General features: G+C 59.5%; 2 protein-coding genes across 4 annotated transcripts; both read right to left on the reverse strand.

Moving 5' to 3' along the window:
* Positions 1 to 103: 103 nt before the first annotated feature.
* Positions 104 to 2549, reverse strand: PGAM2 (phosphoglycerate mutase 2). Its single transcript, XM_084897578.1, has 3 exons — positions 1971 to 2549; positions 1682 to 1862; positions 104 to 303 (listed from the first exon to the last, which is right to left on the reverse strand). The coding sequence occupies exons 1-3, from the start codon at positions 2382 to 2384 to the stop codon at positions 137 to 139; spliced, it is 762 nt and encodes a 253-aa protein (XP_084753704.1). The 5' UTR covers positions 2385 to 2549; the 3' UTR covers positions 104 to 136.
* Positions 2550 to 4062: 1513 nt separating this feature from the next.
* Positions 4063 to 9603, reverse strand: POLM (DNA polymerase mu). Of its 3 annotated transcripts, XM_084896618.1 has the most exons (11): positions 9226 to 9599; positions 8833 to 9013; positions 8457 to 8555; positions 8129 to 8299; positions 7538 to 7609; positions 6232 to 6352; positions 5463 to 5595; positions 5236 to 5338; positions 4911 to 5156; positions 4729 to 4812; positions 4063 to 4623 (listed from the first exon to the last, which is right to left on the reverse strand). In XM_084896618.1, exons 1-11 carry the CDS (start codon positions 9396 to 9398, stop codon positions 4537 to 4539), a joined length of 1470 nt encoding a protein of 489 aa, XP_084752744.1. In that variant the 5' UTR covers positions 9399 to 9599; the 3' UTR covers positions 4063 to 4536. The 3 variants fall into 3 exon arrangements, with proteins under 3 accessions (XP_084752744.1, XP_084752746.1, XP_084752745.1); XM_084896620.1 differs by lacking the exon at positions 5236 to 5338 and having other exon boundaries at positions 5463 to 5587; positions 9226 to 9603; XM_084896619.1 differs by lacking the exon at positions 5236 to 5338 and having other exon boundaries at positions 9226 to 9600.
* Positions 9604 to 19829: the final 10226 nt, after the last annotated feature.

Below are 19829 nucleotides of genomic sequence, written 5' to 3' on the forward strand. Positions count from 1 at the left end.
AGGGACTTGTTAGAGCCACCTCCCGGCCAGGGATGGGGTCAGGTTCCCACACAGCATGTGTGCATTTCGGCCCCGAGTGAGCGCGGGGCACGTGGACACGAGGTGGGGGAGGAGCCTTTATTGCCAGAGCGACGCTTCACTTGGCCTTGCCCTGGGCAGCCACAGCCTCCATGGCCTTGCGAACGGTTTCCTCATCACCCAGGAACTTCATGGGCTTGGTGGGCTTCAGGGCGTTGTCCAGCTCGTACACGATGGGGATCCCCGTGGGCAGGTTCAGATCCATGATCGCCTGGTCCGACATCCCTGGACGGGAGGAACCAACAGCCTCAACCCTCCCGGCCTGTCCACCAGCCGCTGACCTTTCTGAGCCAGGGCTGGTCGGCAGACACGGCCTCCCTGCCAACCGCAGGGCTGGAGAGTGTGCCTGAGAAGGTCAGAGAGGCTACAGAAATAGCCGGCAAAACCAAGGGCTGTGTCCTGGGCCAGCGCCTGGTCTCGGCCCAGTGTGGACTGACCAGACGGCCGATGCTTGGTTCAGTTGGGACATTAGCCATTTGTTTCCGGGGAGTGCTAAGCTGGGGCTTCCCGAGCAGGGGAGCAGTGGTGCTGCTACCCAACAGGGTGGGTGACAGGGTGGGTGAGGAACAGCAGGGGGTCACTGGGGCCACAGTGGGCAGAGGTTCTGCCAGGTGGAAGGCTGTTTTCTGAGGAAACTCGACCCAACTGCTCCCACCTAGAATAGCTCGCCCTTTGGTATTTCCACTCCCAGGAAGTGAGGAGCGGGTTCCCAGCATGGAGACCCCGGCATGCTCCCAGCCTGCTGGCACGAGGAGGCCCCGTCTGCCTGCCTGCTAGGCTCAGTGCCCACTGAGGGGTCTGCCCCCCTGGCATCCCAGGCAGAACAGGAGCTGGCTAGGCCTCCGGCCGGCCTGTCTGCTGGGGCAGCGGCCCACCACCCCACCTGCCTTCCTCTCTTCTTGAGCCCAAACTCGAAGGATCAGAGGCTGACAGACTGTCCCACTGCCTGAAATTCCGGAGGGCCGGGTCCTGTCAGGGACGCCCGGAGGAGCCGCCATGCGCTGCGTCGGGAGCCTGGCTGTGAGCCTGGGGTTTCCAGGCTGGGCACCCCTGCACCCTTCTGAATGGCCCACCTCTGCCTGAGTGGGCGGGGCTTTGCCCTGGGCCCTCATGAGCAGCCACAGTGCCAGGTGTTGCCCCAGAGGGTGGCTGAGGCCCAGCAAGTGACACGACTGGATCAGGGACACCCGGCAAAGCAGGGTTTGGAGCCAGAAGGCCCTGCTTTTCCTAGCGTGCGCCTGGGCAAGATGCCACCCCAGCACCCACCTGCCCAGGGCTCATGTCCAGGAAGCTGGGGGCCCGGGGTCTCAGCCCGCGCAGGGCCTGCCTGGTCAGAGTGGGAAGCCTTTCCACCTTCAGGCTTCAGAAGGAAATGACACCGTGTCCCAGGACATGCACAGAAATGAAACCAAAATACCACAAAGCTGTCTCCTACATGGTGTGTCCAACCCTCCCCGTCCAGCGCCGTTGGAAAACCCCTCCCTGGGCCCTGAGGCCTGAGAGCTCCCAGCCAGGCCGCGGGCACCTGCAGAAACACGAGCTGGGCAGGCTCAGGGCCCGGTGTCACTCTCCCTCCCCCACCCATGCCCACATGGGGCCTCACCTTCCAGGTGCTTGACGATGCCCCGCAGGCTGTTCCCGTGAGCGGCAATGAGCACCCTTTTGCTGGCCTTGATCTGGGGGACGATCTCCTCGTTCCAGAAGGGCAGGGCCCGGGCGATGGTGTCCTTGAGGCTCTCACAGGTGGGCAGCTCCCCAGGCTTCAGGCCTGCGTACCGGCGCTCCTGGGGTGTGCAGGGCGCAGCTCACATCCCGGCCGTCGGCCCCCCACCCGCCGCCCCTCCCCAAGGCCCCTGACCCCGGGCCTGCCCTCGGCGCCCCGAGCGGCTGACCTTGCTGATGACGTTGTAGTAGGGGTGCTTCTCGTCCATGGGGGGCGGCGGGATGTCGAAGGAGCGCCTCCAGATCTTCACCTGCTCCTCGCCGTGCTTGGCGGCCGTCTCCGCCTTGTTGAGGCCGGTCAGGCCGCCGTAGTGCCGCTCGTTGAGGCGCCAGGTGCGCACCACGGGCAGCCACATCTGGTCGGTGCCCTCCAGGATGAACCAGAGCGTGCGGATGGCCCGCTTCAGCACAGACGTGTAGCAGATATCGAACTCCATCTGGGCGTCCTTGACGGCCTGGGCGCCCCGCCGGGCCTCCTCGGCTCCCTTCTCACTCAGCTCCGCGTCGAACCAGCCGCAGAAGCGGTTCTCCTGGTTCCAGGTGCTCTCGCCGTGCCGGACCATCACCAGGCGGTGGGTGGACATGGCTGCGGAGCTGGGGACTGTGGCAGGCTCCCGAGGAGGATGGCTGCCTCTGCCCCGGCACCGGCTTTATAACAGTCACTCCCCACCCCCGCCCGGCCAACTGCCAGTCTGCATTCCAGGCCGACAGGCAGCCGCAGGTGGCCAGCAGCAAACTCTCCAGCTCTCAGGGGAGGGTGGGCCAAGATGGACTTAAAATAGTCCCACAGCCACTGGTCCCCGTATGTCTAGAGCCCGGGGAGGAGGGGCCCGCGGGGAAGGCTGCTGGGCAGGACTGGGAGTGGAGGACCGAAGCCCTAGCCTGGACCAGCCTGAGGGGTGGACGCAGCAGAAACAAGGCTCCCCAAGGAGAGCTCCCACATTGGCGCTCCAGCCCCGTCAACCCCTCCCGCCGAGGATACAGGCACAGTCTCTCCCCCCATCCTGTCCCTGAGCACAGCTGGGCGCCCACCAGGAAGCACCTGGAGCCAAGGGGGCTGAGCAGGTGTGTGGACGGTGCATACGTGCATGTGTGCTGCACACACATCTGTGCTGCTTGTGCCTGCATGTGCGCATGGGCCTCTGTGTGAATGTGCACATGTGTGGACTGTGTTGTTTAAGCCCGAACTTTCCGTATCGTCTGTCTGTTGTGGAGAGGGGGTTCTGAAGTCCTGCTGGTCCGCACCCGTCCTTTCTCCCTCAGGTCTGGTCACGTGTGCTCATCTGTGTCGGCACTCCCGTGTGTATGTTCTCCTGCTGGATTGGCCTGTTTATTACATAACAACCTCTCTGTCCCCTTAGAGACGTTGAATAAAGCCGGTTTTGTCTGATGTAGGTCTAGTCCTGCTTCCTCTTGGTTTCATTTGCATGCAGTATTGTTTCCCATCCCTTTACTTTTTCAGTGTCCTTAAAGCTGAAGTGAGTCTCTCACAGGGAGCACACAGGTGGGACTTGTTTTTATAATCCATTCAGCTACTCTACCATAGATATATACTTTTATTTATTTCAGGGAGGGAGGGAGAGGGAGATAGAAACATCAATGATGAGAATCATTGGTCGGCTGCCTCCTCATGCTCCACACTGGGGATCAAGCCTGCAGCCCTGGCATTTACCCTGAACCAGGAATCAAACCTTGACCTCCTGGATCATGGGTCAATGGTCAACCGCTGAGCCATGTTGGTCAAGAGACAGTAGGTGGGTCAGAGCAACTAATGTTGCTCATCTTTTGATTAGAGAATTTAGTCCATTTACACTTGAGGTAATTATTGACAGGTGTGAACTGTTGCTATTTTATTAATGTTTCAGCTGCGTTATGATCTATGGGCCACATGGTGCCTGCAGTCCACGGCTGACAGAACTGTCATGTGCGGCCACCCCGGTCCTAACAGTGACAGACTGAATGGGGACACGCCAGTCCTAACAGTGAAATCGGGACACACAGGGCCTAGCCTCGGCAGTTAGGCAGGAAAGGGAAGGAAAGGCACCCGTGTTGGAAAGGGAGAAGCAGAGAACTCTGTCCCAGTGGCATGGCCTTGGACACAGGAACCATAGGAATCCTCCAAAAGGTGACCTTTTTAGAGGATAAAAAGCTCAAGGTCCCACGATACAAAAATCAACCGCATGTCTACACACTAGTGAACAAAATTAATAAAATTCCACTTAAATGACATCAAAAGAATAAAATACTTAGAATAAATTTAATAATTTAATAATTTATTAAAGTTTATAAAATGTTAATACAAATTTATTCTGAAAACTTTACAGCATCACTAAAACTAAGGGAGATCGAAATAAAAGGAGAGGCACCTGTGTTTATGGATTGGAAGGCAGCACTGTTACCAAGGCAATACTCTCCAGATGCCCAGCTCACCCTTCAGGACCCCGGGGTCACACGGCCATAGGACCCCCCTCACCCACAGTGGGTGGTGAGGCGCCCCGGCCCCCTCCCCTCCTGCACAGCAGCACTTTCAGAAAACAGCCTGGTCTGCTCCGTGTTCTCACTTCACTGCTTCCTGGGCAGGGTGCATGGGGAGTGGGGTGCACAAGGGCTCCCCCAGGAGGGTGAGGAGTGCAGCGGCCTCTCTGGCCTGCAGATGGTCAGTGTCCAAGGCAACCACGGTCAGGCTGGCTGAGCAGCCCCCCATCCGCGGAGTGGCGAGGGCCACCGCGGAGCGGATCAGGCGTTTCTCTGCTCTGGGGGAAGGTACGCCAGGCCCAGGTGTTTGAAGACGTCCTCCTCCGCAGCCGCTTGGAAAAAGGTCTCCTGCAACAGAGTGTGGGCCTCAGTGCTGGGCCCTCCACCACGCAGCTGCCCCCGGGACTCTTCCTGTCGGGCCCGGCCCCCCTGCCTTCTGCCCCGGCCACACACCTGCTCCGGGTCAAACAGCCCCTGGCTGTTCAGCCACAGACCCCGCTCCTTCCGGCTGAATCGGCGAAGCTCCCGCTCAAAGTGCTGGGGAGGGGGGGGAGGTGTCAGCAGGGCCACAGCCCTGACCTCCCCCGTCCCCCCGTCCCAGCCCCCCCAATCCCCGTCCCACACACACTGCCTACCTTGGAGCCCGTCCAGCCCAGCAGAGCAAAGGGGAACTGGCTGATGGGGGTGACCACCAGGTCCACTCGCACAGCCTTCCAGGAGGGGTGGGGACTCGGGGTACCCTCATCGGCGGCCCCCGGGGGCCTCGGCAGACGGAAGATGCAGAAGCTCCTCTCAAAGGTGTCCATGGAGCGGCCCTTCGGGGCCGGGCGGACAGGGTCTCCACTGGGGCGGCGCTGATGCTGCTGATACAGGACGAGGCCCTGGGGGGAGGGGGGCAGGAGTGACCCGCTGTCCAGGTGGCAGGAGGAGGGCCCAGCCTGGGGGGCAGGACGCTCTCACCTGCTGCTCCAAGTAGCCCATCACCCTGGGCAGCAGCCCCGCCTCCTGGCCCTCCTCGGGGTGGGTGATGAGGAAGTCCACGTCGTGGCCCTGCAGCTTCCCCCTGAGGTCGGGTCTCATGTCCAGCGGCCCAGGGACAGGGCGGCCCAGCTCCCGCGAGACCCCTGGGCGTGGGAAGTCCCACCGCAGGCCGCCCGGAGGGCCCAGCCTCAGGCACACGGCCTTACCTCCGGAAGCCTCCAGCCAGCGTGACGGTGGCCCGAGGAAGGGCCCGCCCCACAGCCTCCGCCACCACCTGCCGCAGGGCCTCGGCGTCCGGCCGCTGGACGGGGGCGCTCAGGTCCTGGTAGTGCTGGAGGCCTGGGGGCACGGGCGCTGCTCTGACCCACCTACCGCCTCTCTACCCTCCTCCCCACCACCATCCTCCCCATCACCCTCCTCCCTGTCAAACAGAAAGCTTCCTTTGAAAGGTGACTGTAGCCAAAGCCGGTTTGGCTCAATGGATAGAGCGTCAGCCTGCGGACTGAAAGGTCCCAGGTTCGATTCCGGTCAAGGGCATGTACATTGGTTGCGGGCACATCCCCCGTGGGGGGGAGGGGGTGCAGGAGGCAGCTGGTCAATGTTTCTCTCATCGATGTTTCTGGCTCTCTATCCCTCTCCTTCCTCTCTGTAAAAAATCAATAAAATATATATTAAAAAAGAAAAAGAAAAAAAAGAAAGGTGACTGTATATTCAGGGCAGGTGAAAGAAACCTGAGTCCCCTAGCCCCTTCCGGCTCCCGACCCCAGATCCTACGCTGCAGTGTGCTCAGGTGCTGCGTCGAAGAGGTGGGCCGAGCTGATAAGAGGCACAAGGAAGACGCTCCATCTCTGAGGAGCAAGCACCATCTCACCTGTGCCCCCACGTCCCTCTGCTCTGACCCCACCACGGCCTCGGCACTTGGGGCGGGAAGCTTCAGGCCCAAGTGGGGAGCTGGGGGGGGCGCGGGGCGGTCACCTGCTTTCTGCTGCTGGGTCAGCCTCTGCACCTGTGTCCAGACGTCATCCAGCGTCCGCAGTCCTTCCCGGTACCACTGGTCAGCAGTCCGCACTCCGACCCCGAAGATCTGGGTGAAGAGCTGTTGGGAGGGTAAGGCAGCCCCATCAGGCCTGGGTCTCCTCCCAGCCCGGACCCCTCCGGGAGAGGTCTCGCCCAGAACCAGAACCAGCACCGGCCCTGGCACCAGCCCCCTGGTGGCGGCTGAAACCCATCACTGGGTTCTTCTCCTTCAACAGCCCAAACACAAGGCCGTGGGAGGCAGGGGTTGGGGGACGCAGACCTGGCCCAGCCAGCGGTCAGCACAGAATCCAGGCAGCAGGGACAACCCTACTGGAGCCGACCTCGCCCTGACCCCTGACCCCGGCCCAAGAAGTCACCTGTCTCTTACAGCTGCTGCCTGGGTAGGCACTGCCACTCAGAACCCCTCCCGGCATTTCTGGATCTAACCCAGGTCAGGCCCTCACTGGTGGAGCTGTACCGTGGGCGGGAGCACCGGCCCTTGAGGCTGTGCGGACCATCCTCTCTTGATCCCCTAACCAAGGGCTCACTTGCATACACTGGCTCACGGTCACAACAGGAACCTCACACAAAACGCTAAGAGTAACCTAATCACATTGTTTATAAAAATAACCAATGGTTAGCATGCTTCCCTGCAGGCTCAATGCACCCTGGGATGCCCACAGGGAGGCAGATGGCTGTCCTCTGTCCACGCGTCCCCACTCACTAGCTCCTACCTGAGCCCCTCCATCCTTCACACATGCCCCCCTCCTCAACGCCTCCCGGATCCTCATAGCATCTGGGCAAACCCAGGGCAGCGATGACCCCGCCTGTCGGGAAGCCCACTGCCCACAGTGGCCCATCTGACAACCTTGGCCACAAGAGAGGGCGTCCACGCAGCAGGAGGGACGTGGCAGCTCCACCACAGACCAGAGGTGAGAGGCAAGGGCAGGGCGCCGTGGACCAGGGGACACACCGGGAAACGCAAGTGCGAGCTCAGGACAGACAGCCCAGTGAGCCCGCGCTCCTTTGTCCCCCACGTTTCCCGAGGCTCACAGAGCCGGTCCCGTACCAGAGGCCGGTCCATCGACAGTCCAACAAGGACAGGCAGGGCTGAGGGACCTAGAACATCCCTGTGCTCAAAACAAGCTTCTCCCTCGGTCTGTTTGGCTGCCTCATGCGAGTCAGACATCAGCTGCCACTTCCTCAGAGGCTCCCTCTGACCTGGGCGGGTCCCTGGGGAGAGCAGGATGTGCCTCTGGTGTACCTTCATGCTCTGGTACCGCTCTGAGCGCTGGACTCGCTCCACCTCCTCACATACGCCGTGTTCCAGCAGCTCCTGCGGCCAAGACAAAGCAAAGCCCGGCCTGACCACCGGGCAGACCCCATGCTCAGCAGCGGGCCCTGCAGGTCGGGATCTGAGGGACTTGCAAACGGAGGCTGTGCCTTAGAGCTGCTCCCTCGGATAAGTCGCAGTGGATAGAGATAAATTACCTTTAACACAAAGTGATGAGTTCAATGCCACTTCATTTAAAAACTGAATTCAAAAGCATCTCTTGTCATGTCCTCTCATGGTGACGTGCACAAAGGCATAGCTTTCCTCAAACACTCTGCCTTTAGAGAGGGGTTCCCACTCTGGCTGCTCTGCCACGTCCTGGACAGCACAGGCCAATGCCAGCAGTGCCCAGACAGCCTGCAGCCGCCCTGCCATGTGCTGTGGCCCTCATTCCCGAGGTGTCTGGGTGGAGGGGGGCATTCCAGATGGAGCCTGCGGCTCCTCCCCAGCTGGGCTGCACACAGAGCCAGACACTGTCCCCAGGCTCCCCTACCTCCCTTGCTAAGTGCGCTGAGCACCTACCTGGATGACCCTGCAGGAATGCTCTCCGAGATGGGGCAGGCCCTGCAGCTGGCTCAGGGCTGTGACGGGGCAGGGCAGCGCCTTGAGCGTGGAGGCTGCTCTGCAGAAGGAGAGGAGGCGGCCCTCACTGCCGTCAAAGCCCGCTGCTTCTGCCAGCACCTCCAGCGCCTCCTGCAAGGAGGGGCCCTGCGTGAAGGCAGGGCTGGGGGAGAGCCTCACCCATCCCTCCAGCCTCAACGCCCCTGTCCCCGAGGCTGGGACAGAGTGGGGCGTGCTCACAGGAGCAGGTCTGGCCTCAGCTCAGGGAGGCTGGGAACCCCCGGCTTACCGAGAGGCGGGTGTTGTGGTGTGTGAGGGGTGTGGGACGCTGGCAGGCATAGAGTGGCATCCACATTGGGTTTGGCAGTACCTCCCTCGGCACAGCCACCTGGGGACAAGCAATGAACAGACCATGTGGAAGCATCTGGACTGGTAGCCACCCGGGGTTCTCGGGTACACAGGACAGAAGCCCCCTCTGAGGGGATGAGACTACTGGGGGCTCCAAACAAGTGGGCCCCAAAAGAAGCTGAGAGCAGAAGGTGGGATGGCCTGTCATGGCGATCTGGGCAGAGCCCTCGCTGCCCCCCTCATGTGAACACGCCTGCCCATCACCTGTCCAGCTGAGCTTCCACCTGCTGGGCCTGCTAATCCTCCACCCAGCTCACCTGCAGGCAGTGCCGGCGCTCCACCGGGACCGGCTGCCCAGCTGCCATGCTCTCTGTGAACCAGCTGATATCCAGCAGGGCTGGGCGGGTGCAACCTGGGGGAGGGGCCGGCCTGCTGTCCTGCCAGCGGATGGCCTCCTCGGCTGAGGTCTGCTCCATCACCACATGAGTTACCTCGGAGCTGGGCAGAGGGAAAGAAGCAGGCCTGCCACCTCCCTGCTTCACGCCAAGCCTGCAAGCCTTTGCTCAGCCAGGGGAGCACTAGTCTTTCTTCAAATGGCCCCTTCTGGTAGCCGCCCCCGCCCCCAGGCAACAGGCCCCGCCCCCAGCAGCTAGTCCCGCCCCCAGGCAGCCGGCCCCGCCCCAGGCGGGCGCCCCGCGGCAGACACGCACCTGTAGGCGTCCAGCACGCAGAAGCCCTTGGACAGAGCCAGGCGCGTGAGGAAGGCCCGGCGGCTGCGGCCCATGCGCGGTTCCGCCAAGTAGATGGCGACGCCGGGGAAGCGCACGGCGGAGGAGACAGCGCAGGGGGTTCCGACCCGCGCCTGCCGCCGTCTCGGGAGCATCGGGCCTGGGCCTCGGGGGTGCTGTGGAAGGCAGCGGGCAGCGGGCAGTGGGCAGGCGGCGGGGAGGAAAGAAGGCGGTCGGAACCCACTGGAAGGGGCAGCGGCGCGGGCCTCCACGGCGGAGCCGGCTCGGCCTATACAAATGAAGGCTCCGTGGGGCGCCAGAGGCCCCGCCTGGGTTCAAATAGCACCGGAGGCCCCGCCTGTATGCAAATACGACGTAGGCCACGCCTCTATGCAAATAGAACCAGGGCACACGCCTCTATGCAAATATGACGTAGGCCACGCCACGCCTCTATGCAAATAGCACCAGAGGACACGCCTGTGAGGGGAGGGGCAGGGCTCGTTACCGGGCACCTGGCGGCTGGCGCTGGTCTTGGGAGGCGGGAGGCGCAGCGGAGCCTGGGACGCGCTGGTGCAGCCGCCGGGAGGGGGGTTCATTGGAAGGGCGTCGGGACCACTAGCAGGCCATCTGGAGGAATGGAAGTCGGGCCCTCCCTCACTAACACCAGAATGAAATCCAGATGGAGTAAAGAAAGAACATTCTGGAAAGGGGATGAATGTTTTCATTGTCTAAGTGTCACAATAAACATGAAACACTGAAAGGAAAGAAGGATACAAATTTAAAATTTAAAAGTAACCCAGAGGAAAGTGTCTGACACATTTGAAGTTAAGTCTAACTCATGTAATTATGAAGTTGTCCACAGATAAATAAGGAACAATGATCTAATAGAAAAGTTGGCGAGAGCAGCAGTCGGCAGGTCACAGACGAAACGGTGCTCATAAACGGATGCCACGTCGCCTGAGCTGCCCATCACTGAGAAGAGCGCACACAGGTGAGACAGGTCCGCCTGCCGCATTGCTGCGCGTGTGTAAAGAGTTAGTCACACATGTTGACAATGTGAGAGAACTGGCAATTTGTAGGAAGGTCTTTTGGAAACCAATTCGGCAAACATTTCCAATTTTAAAAATCTCAGCCAGCAATTCTTCTTCCAAGACTGGGATTTCGCGGAATCTACGAATCGGGTTGGGAAAGCTGGCGTTGTGGAAACACTGAGCGTTCCTGTGTGCACTGCGTTCTGGAGTCTCTTGGTCAGAGCAGTGTAGCAGACTAGGTGGGACAGGCCAGGTGGGGCCGGTCTCAGCCTTCTCCTCCATCACCTCACATGCAGTGGGCATGGGGCTGAGGGAGGCAGGTGCCTCAGCCCAGGGCTCAGCCTCCCACACCGGCTCCCGGCCTGCCCTCCTGAGCCCCCGAACACACATCCAGGAGACTCTGTAAAGGGTGGGAGCCTTGGTCCCCACCGGTGGGTCCCACCTCTCCTCAGAGAGCAGCCCTCTATCCCTGAGACCATTTCCTTTTCTTCTGATGTCCACTGTCTCTGGCCAGGGCTCCTGGGTTCTGTCCTGGGGGCAGAGGCAGCTTTTAATGACCCATCACACGTGAGTATTTAAAACACTGAGCAACTTGCACAACTGAGGAACACAGGGCTCCCTCAGGTGCCGCGAGGTTTTGTGAGGGCGAGGAGAGCCTCAGTGCCCAGCGCGTGGAGGCCTGGCACCAGCGGGCAAGGTCACGGGTGGCATGCTCCTCTCCCTGGACCACCAGGTCACTGTCCAGCCAGATAGGAAGCAAAGACCCTATTTCCAAAAACCGGGCTTGGGATTCACAAAGACCTATGGCCCCAGCCTTCTGCTCCCCACACCAAGACCACCCCAAAAAAGTCAGAGAGGGTGCCCAGATGAGCTCCTGGCTGGCCCTTCCGGCTGCCCTGAGGGTTGCCACCCCCTCCCTGTCCCATGCTGTGCTGTCTCATCCTGTGCTTTTGGTTAATTTTACCCAGATGTGTGAGTTCGTATTTTCCAAGATGAATTGGATCCAGCTATTTCCTGTTCCCACGTCCAGCTCCTCGTGGTCCCTCGTGACCGGTCCTCATGATCTCAGGGCGCACCGTCTTGAAGGTTCACATCAGTGCTGCTGGCACGGCCCTTGGCCCGTGGGGCCTGGACTCTGCCCGGGATCTCTGGCCACCCCTCCAGGTTCCTTTCTTCTGTGGCCTGCCCGCCAGCAGAGTTCCAGGGACATGTGGTCAGACTGCTGCTGCTGCTGGATAGAGCTGCTGAGGGCCGCTGGCCTCGCGTGCTGGCCTCTGTGCTGGCCCCTGTGCTGGCCCGTGCCTTCCTGAGCTGTCCCCACTCCCTGAGGGTTGGATTACCGGGTATGTCAGTCAGCTCAGCTGACATAATAAAACACCATGAACCAGTGGCTTAAACAACAAACTCGTGTCTGGTCGTTTTGGAAACTGGAAGTCTGCGATCAGGTGCTGGTGAGGCAGTTCCCCTCGGAAGCCTCCTCTCTTGGCTGGTAGGTGGCCACCTGCTCTCGCACGGCCTCTATGCAGCGTGGAGATCGACAGAGAAATCCTCCTCTTCTAAGGCCACCAGTCCTATCCACCCTATGGCCTCCTGTAACCTATCAGCCCCTAGAGCCCCACCTCCAGACGGAGTCACATTGAGGTCAAGGTCCAACAGAGGAATTTGGGGGCACCCAGTTCAGTCCACGGTACCTGGTGTATCTGGGTCCCATGGTGCTATCCTAATTAGCACAAACAAGCCGCTTAAAACAACCGACATTGATTCTCTCCCAGGTCTGGCAGCCAGAGTCTAAGGTTGAAAGGAGTTAGGGGTACCTTCCTGCTCCTTCTAGCTTCCAGTGGCTCCTGCTGTTCCTGGGCTGTGGCCGTGCCCTCAATCTCTGCCCCACTTCTAATGGCTGCCTTCACTCTGCCTTCTCCGTTTCTTCTTTAAAAAAATGTCCCCTTTATTGATTTTTAGATAGAGAGGAAGGAAGAGGGATAGAGAGAAAAGAAACATTCATAAGAGAGAATCTGCCTCCTGCACAACTCCACTGGGGATGGAGCCTGCAACCCGGCATATGCCCTGACCAGAAATCGAACCATGAGCTCCTGATTCATAGGTCAATGCCCAACCCCTAGTCACACTGGCTGGGCCCTTCTCATTTCTTATGAAGGTACAGTCATTTGATTTAGGTCCTACCCTAATTCAGGATGACCTCATCTTGAAATTCTTAATTATGTGTGCAAAGATCTTTATTCCAAATAAGGTCAAATTTGAGGGTCCACATGAACATGAACCCTGGAGGCCACCATTCACCCTGCTCTCCTGACCCCGGTGCACCTCTGGCCTCTGTGACAGACTCCCAATGTGTGTAAGCAAGCGCAGGTGCACATAACAAGGTCAGTGCTCTGCCAGGCACTGTGCTAGGCCCTCCCCCGGCTCCAGGGAGCTCACCGGTGCCCAGCCCGTCGCTGTCAATGGCTGACGTCCATGTTCCATTGTGCAGAGAGGATACAGACACAGGGGCCAAGCTGCTGGCCTGCGTTTCGCACAGCTGGTGCACAGCAGTGTGGGGTCTTGTCCTGAGCAGCACGGCTGTGCTCTCCACTCGACACAGCACTCCCGAGGCCATGTGCAGGCTTTGCACATGAGCACCTCCGTGACACCAGCCGAGTGATGATGGGGGGAGCCAGTGGGGCTTCAGAGAGGATATAATTAAGATGAACTCTGTGACAGAAAATGTTGTGATTATGAATATCTGGAGTAAAATTAGTATAGTGCCTTCTAATTTCTTTTGTGTCTGGGGTTCTTTGTCCAGGTGGAATTGACTAGCAATAATTACAAGTGGCAACAATCAAGTGGATAGTAGAGTAGTGGAGAGGATAGAGTCGGGAAAGAATATTGTCATTAGGTCATACAGTTCAACTCAGTCGCCACACGCGTACACACACACACACACACACACACACACACACACTTAGATGCCAACCTTGTGTCCAGGTTGGCACCTGTGCTTCTAACCAACCAGCTATAAATTGGTCAGAAGCACAGATGAATTGGATAATTTGTTAGAATGGGCTCACAGGTAAACACTTTACCTGCTAGATTACCAGCTTATTACCAAGGACACAAGAAAACCGTCAGATGAAGAGGTGACAGGGTGAGACCTGGCTGGGTCCTGAGCCCAGAGGCGGCTGTGCCTCCCTCACACGGATGAGTGACAACTCAAAGCTCCCTGAACCCTGCCCTCAGGGACCGCCAGCAGCTCGTCACACAGGTAGGACCATCGCCCACAGCCTCCCTCCCTGGGGGGGGGCAGGGCTGAAGGTTCCAGCTTCTCCTCCTGGCCTGGTCTTCGGGGCGAACAGCCCCATCCAGGGACCCACCCAGATGCCTCTCATCAGGACAAAGCTCACTCCTTTCACCCAGGGAAGTCCCAGGGGTTTCAGGAGCTCCGTGCCAGGAACCGGGGCAGAGACAGGTGTGCATGTTTATTATTATCTCACAGATATGACCCGGTGCTCCTGGCTCCGCCACAGACCTCCCGAAACACCTGGCCGGGCCTCTGACAAACTGTTACCCGTTCTCTCTGGGAAATGGGGTGGTCTGAAATGCGGTATAACTTATCACAAGCATTTATTATAATAGAACTTATCAGCAATTTATTACTTTGCCTTTCTCTGTTTTCTGATGTTTCTACAATGAGCACACATCAATTGTATTACAAAGAACTTTGACATAAGAAGGTGTCCAGAAGCTTTAGCCAGGAGGGGTGCCAGCCAGGGTGGGGGTGGGAGCAGAGCGGGCACTGGGACTTCGCGGTCTCCAGCCCTGTCTCTGATGACAGAATCCCAGTCCCAGAAGCAAGGTGCTGGACCACCCCGTGTCCAGTCCGGCAGACAGAAGCCATGCACAGGTATGACCATGTGGCCTTGCAAGTCCCGCTGCACCAGCTCATGTGGAAAGTGGCATCTGAAATGACAACGAACGCCCAGCAGGGGGTGCTCTCGGCCCTAGTGGCTCTCAGCTTTCAGAGAACTGTCCATCAGTTTCCTCTCCATGCCTAGCCATCGGGCCCCATGTTCTCTGTTGTTCCTGAATAAACCGGTTTTGCTGGAGAAGTATTTAGGTCAACAGTGGCATCAGGCACCACCTCACATCTGGTCTGTCACCAAACCTGGTGGGCAGGCTCACTGCCCACTCCCCACACACTCAATCCTAGAGCCCATCAGTCACTCCTGTGTCCGTGCTGCCCATGCGTGCCCAGCTGTCCGAGGAGCAGGCCCCACCCTAGCCTCCCCCTCCCTCCCCTGTCCCTGTTCTTCCCAGGCCCTCAGCACCCACCTTTCAGCTCCCAACCAGTGAGTGGCTTTGCTGGCTCCTCCCTCCACATCTATGGGCCCCCAGGGCCCTGCCCAGCCTCGTCCCTAAACCAGCACCCTGCACCACAGCCCCTGGCCTCCCTGTCTGCACTCAGCTGCAGGAAGCCCCATGGCCAGGATAGAACCCAACTAAGTGCAGGGTTTTCAGAGAAAGAGAAACTAAAGGGTGTAGAGAGACATTTATCATGAAGGACTGGCCACATGATTACGGAGCCAACCCAGGAAACCTGGTGGTCCGAACCCAGAAACCTGAGAACCAGGGACTGTTCCCCCACCCCCCTTTCCTCATCCCCCGGCCACACACACACACACTCACACACACACACAGACACACTCACACACACACACACACACACACACACACACACACACACATACACACACTCACACACACACTGGCATCGTTTTCTCAGCTCACAGATTCAGAGGGACTGTCCTCACAGCCACACCCACAGCTGCCCGCGGGCCCTGGCTGCCCAGTGAACACACGTGAGCCACCACAGTGGGTTTCTCTTCTTTGCAGCCAGAAGGCCTGGATGGGAGCTGTTCCCAGCTGCCCACCCCGGGACCTCTGCTCGTCCTTGAGGATTCAATCTAGGAAGAGTAGTGCTCTGCGTGTCTTAATCTGCATTTTCATAACTTCAGGAAGGTCAACATGTTTGCATGTTTACTGTTCACATATGTTTCTTCTTTTGCGAATGGCCTGAATAGGCCTCATAGCTCACTTTTTTTTTTAATATATATTTTTATTGATTTTTTACAGAGAGGAAGAGAGAGGGAGAGTTAGAAACATCGATGAGAGAGAATCATCACTCGCTGCCTCTTGCACACCCCCTACTGGAGGTGTGCCCATAACCAAGGTACATGCCCTTGACAGGAATTGAACCCGGGACCCTTCAGTCTGCAGGCCGACGCTCTATCCACTGAGCCAAACCGGTTTTGGCTCATAGCTCACTTTTTAAAAATGGGAACAAAATCAAATTGGCTTGAGGGTGTAAAGAAATTTATTTAACATTTTTCCTTTACCTAAGACTTACTGTTTTTCAGGCATAACTTCTCAGCGTGCAGAACCCCAGTCCCGGAAGAGGAGGTGTTGTTGTTACCCACTATTCCGAGGAGAAACTGAGGCTCAGGTCTTGGCCAGCTCTGACCCGGGCATTGCAATCCCTTTCCTGGGCTTTTGTTTGCCTTTTAATTTCATTTTCAGTATATTTTGGTCAGTAAGCTAAAAGTTGTATGCAACCAAAACGCTCGATCCTTCTTTCCTCCTACAGCCTCTGCTTAGAATGTGGACGCAGCTTAGTTTTCTCTTAACCCACGGTGTTCTCTCTAACCCTGGACTGGCTGTGGGAGTGCAGAGGTGACGGTGCTCTTTGGCTCAGGGGACCCGTCTGGAGCTGAAGACCCTCCTTCCTCCCCCCGGGCTCACACGGGTCTCCTCACATTTCCTCCCACAGCCCTGTCTTCCGGCTGCGGATTACTCATGGCCCTGGAAGCCAGCTCCCGCCCCCTCAGCCAGGCGACCCCCCTCCCCACGGCTGCGGTGACCCCCCACTCTCCCAGGGGCTGGGTCCTGTGGTGAGTGGAAGGAATTTGGGTGAACTCTGCTCGCTCAGCAGTCTGGGCCTGGGGAGCCGGGCGGGGGCACTGACAGTGGAAAATCCCAAGTGCTTTTCAAGTTGTCAGAAACCAAGGAAATGTTCTGCGGGTTGTGCACATGGCAAGACCCTGTGCGGAGACCCAGGTCCCCGGCTCAGGAACCACCTCCTGTGGCCCCAGTAGCCAGACTGCAGACAGGGCTGCTTCCAGCCCTCCCGCCAGAGGGGCGGGCAGGCCTGGTCCTTCTCCCCGAGTCCTGGAGGCAGACCCAGGACTTTAGGAGGCTGGGAGGGGGCTGGGGCTTGACCCTGGAGCCTGCTGCCCAGAGGCCCGGGGCCTGGGTCTCCACCCCCGGTGGTCATGCCGGCGAGCTGGGCCAGGGAGGACACCTTGCGAGGCCCACTCAGCCATCTCAGCATCGGGGCTTCCGCCCGTTGGGGCCTGGCCTCCATTGACTGAGCTGTTGCCTCCCTCTGAGGCCTGAGCACCCAGGACAGTCTCCTCCAGGCCTCCCAGACCTTGCCCCTCGCAGCCCCTCATCCTGCGGCTGCCCAGCGAGAACTCGGCACCCTGGCCCCGCTAGCTGGTGGGGTCCCACCTCTGCCCAGGCTGAGGCACCAGCAGGAGGGGCCAGTGTCCGTGGCTCCATGACCCTAGTCTGGGGAGCCTCAGAGGCCTCGCCTAACCCCTTCCTGTCACTGAGATGCTGTGACCTGGACGCTCACTTCTGCGCCTCAGTTTCCTCATGGAGCCACAGGGAGGATGGCACCCGCACTCAGCGAGCTTCAATCACTGCCCATGTGCTACCGTGTGCCGGGGCCTGTACTGGGGACTACTGTGGGGATCAGCCTGGGCAGAGCCACCCAGGGCCAGACTCCACTCCTGGTCAGTGGCCCCTGTGCCCTGTCCCAGGGCCCCTCGCTGATTCCTGTGGGGATCTGTGTCCTCCGCCTGACCCTCCAGGGGGAGGCTGCCCCTCTGGGCACCTTGCTGACTGCTCCATAGAGACCCGCCCCTCAGGGAGCCGCAGGGACACATGCTCCCATGTGCAAACGGCCTGGGACCCAGGTGAGGAGGCTGGTGCCACTGGAGAGGGTGAGGGCAGGGTAGGGGGTGGATGGTGCTGATTTCTCTCGCTTTCCAGCCACAATGGCATGAGATAGATGGCAGCTCCTAGCAGGACAGCCTGGAGCTCAGGAAGCTGAGGTATGGGACCGGTTGCAGAGATTTCTGGGAAACCTCTCAATGGGGGCAGGGATGAATTCCCTGCAGGGGTCTGTAGAGGATCTTCATGGAGAGGCCCCTGAGTCAGGACCTGTCCCCCAGCCCCTGCCTCCTGGGTGTCGGTAGATGGAGGCCCCGCGAGCAGGCCCAGCCCCTCCCAGGTTCCTGCAGCTCACAGCTGAGATGGGACTGACCTTAGGTCTCCCAGGCCCAGCACTGCCTCCAGGTCCCAGCTGGGCCTGCTCGATGGGAACGTGCAGACAGGAGACGCTGCTCTTAGGGGCAGAGGGTCCACCCGGAGTCCCTGACCCCTCACAGCTGAGGGAGGAGCTGAGATGGGGAGGAAGAAGGAAGCCCGTGGAGGGGGAGGGGGAAGCTGTCCCATCTGGCAGGGTGAACAAGTCCGGCTCTTTAAGCAGCTCCCCACCGTCTGCGGGCCTGGCCCCACGCAGCGGGAAGAGGGTGGGCTCCATTCCTGCTCACTCTGGGTGTGGGAACTGCTGGCTCCGCTGGGCAGGGGGAGGGGCAGGAGGTAAAGCAGCCCTGGGCCTGTGTGCCAGCTGTGCCTACATGCAGACCAGAGTCCTTAGACAAGGGCACAGATGCCCCGCCCAGGGGTGGGCCCTGGGCCCTGGAAGGATGAACAGCAGCCACAGGGGGCGGGACCTCCCACCCCACCTGCCTCTCCCCGGGGAGTAGGTTTCCATGCTGCCTCCTCGGCACATGGCACACGGGGTCTCCCAACAGGCCTTGGCTGCCTCCCTGCACCCAGATACAGCCTGGGCCTGAAGGGCTCCTGGGGGTGGTCTTAAAGCTAAGGGGGGTCTCAGCCCCACCCACCTCTGAAGCATGGAGAGCAGTCACCCCTCCTCTCACCTGCCCATACCTTCGGGGTGAAGGGCCCCCCACTCCCTGGCCCTCACCAGGGTCCAGGCCCCCAGAGGCCTCTGCTCGCGTTCCTGCTGGTGAGTCACTGTGGCTGAGAAAAGGCTTTCTGTTCCTCTCAATGCTTCCATGGCTTCTATTTTCCCTGGCAGAGCTTGTGGGCCCAAATCTGATCCATGTGGGGGCCAGCTGAGCCGGCCTGGAGGAGTGACGCTCCCAGCCTCGGCCTCCCTGCCTCCAGCTCTGCGGGGGCCAGAGAGCAGATTCCATGAGAGCCCGAGCTTGAGCAGTGTAATTCAAGGCTTGCAAAGGACATTTATGGTAAGAGCTTGCTTCGTCGGCCTGCTGCCAGGCCAGCCTGGGGACACATGGCAGAGCGGGCACAGCCAGGAGCAAGGCCTGATGGGAGCTGCAAGCCCAGCGCACTGGTCTCCCAGGGGAGGTGGTCCTGAGGTTTTACTAGGCACAGCTAAGCAGCACCAGTCCAACCTGCAACTGGAAGACACAGGTGAGGAGCGGATGTGACACGGCCACCAGAGGGCCCAGCTCTGACACGGTCCCACTGCCTTGTTAAGTCAGTACAAGGCTGCCTGGCCAGCGTGGCTCAGTGGTTGAGCATCAGTCTATGAACCAGGAGGTGACGGTTTGATTCCCCATCAGGGCACATGCCCAGTTTTGGACTCGATCCCCAATAGGGGCGTGCAGAAGACAACTGATCCATGATTCTCTCTCTTCGTTGATGTTTCTCTCTCTCCCTCTCTGAAATCATTACAAATATTTTTTTAAAGACTGTAAGTACCTGGCCGAGCCCGTGGGAAGTGAAGGAAGGGCCTGGCAAGGAGGTGAGAAGACAAAGCCCTCCGGTCCTGCTCCAAGTCCCAGGCTGGCCCAGCAGCCCCCTCACAGCTGCTGCTGCTCCCGCTGCCCGGCCCTGCAGGGCCAGGTGCGTCCTGGCCTGTGTTCTGGGTTCCAGTAAGCGGAGAGGAAGGAGAGAATGACTGTCAGACACCCCACCGTAGAGGTGAGGCTGTGTCCACTGGGAAATAGTGAAAGAATGGGGTGGGGAGCCTGTGTCCATTTGGGTGGCACATAACGGGCAATCCCATGCGGCCTCTGAGGTAAAGGCACTCTTCCCAGCTGACCGCCTCCTCTGGGCACAGTCCGCCTCTGCCCTGACGCCCCATCTTCCACGCGGAGCTGGGCTCACAGGTGTGGCCCCTAATACCCGCCCTTGATCTGACCTGGGGTCACCCGAGGCTGTGCCACCCAATCAAGAGAGGCCACAGCCTGCCACCTCCTGGCCAGGTTCTTCCCTGGGGTCCAGGCACCCCACCCCCTAGGTTGTGGGAGTGCAGGAGTGGGTACCTGTGCACCTTATGGAGATCGCTGTGTGAGCGTCAAGTTTCTCAACACACACACACACACACACACACACACACACGGACAGCCTATTCCTGTGATTTACAGACAACCTCATAAAAGG

This window comes from Pipistrellus hanaki (assembly GCF_964339955.1).
Source record: "Pipistrellus hanaki genome assembly, chromosome: 10".
Lineage (NCBI taxonomy): Eukaryota > Metazoa > Chordata > Mammalia > Chiroptera > Vespertilionidae > Pipistrellus > Pipistrellus hanaki.

Excerpts from the sequence above, each read along its gene's own strand:
- PGAM2 (XM_084897578.1), bottom strand. The coding sequence starts at position 2,384 with ATGTCCACCCACCGCCTGGTGATGGTCCGGCACGGCGAGAGCACCTGG. Across the intron at positions 1,863-1,970 it reads ACTACAACGTCATCAGCAAG|GAGCGCCGGTACGCAGGCCT; the intron begins GTCAGCCGCTCG and ends TGCACACCCCAG. Across the intron at positions 304-1,681 it reads CATCGTCAAGCACCTGGAAG|GGATGTCGGACCAGGCGATC; the intron begins GTGAGGCCCCAT and ends CCTCCCGTCCAG.
- POLM (XM_084896618.1), bottom strand. The coding sequence starts at position 9,398 with ATGCTCCCGAGACGGCGGCAGGCGCGGGTCGGAACCCCCTGCGCTGTC. Across the intron at positions 9,014-9,225 it reads TGCGTGCTGGACGCCTACAG|CTCCGAGGTAACTCATGTGG; the intron begins GTGCGTGTCTGC and ends CCCTCTGCCCAG. Across the intron at positions 4,624-4,728 it reads GGCTGTTTGACCCGGAGCAG|GAGACCTTTTTCCAAGCGGC; the intron begins GTGTGTGGCCGG and ends ACTCTGTTGCAG.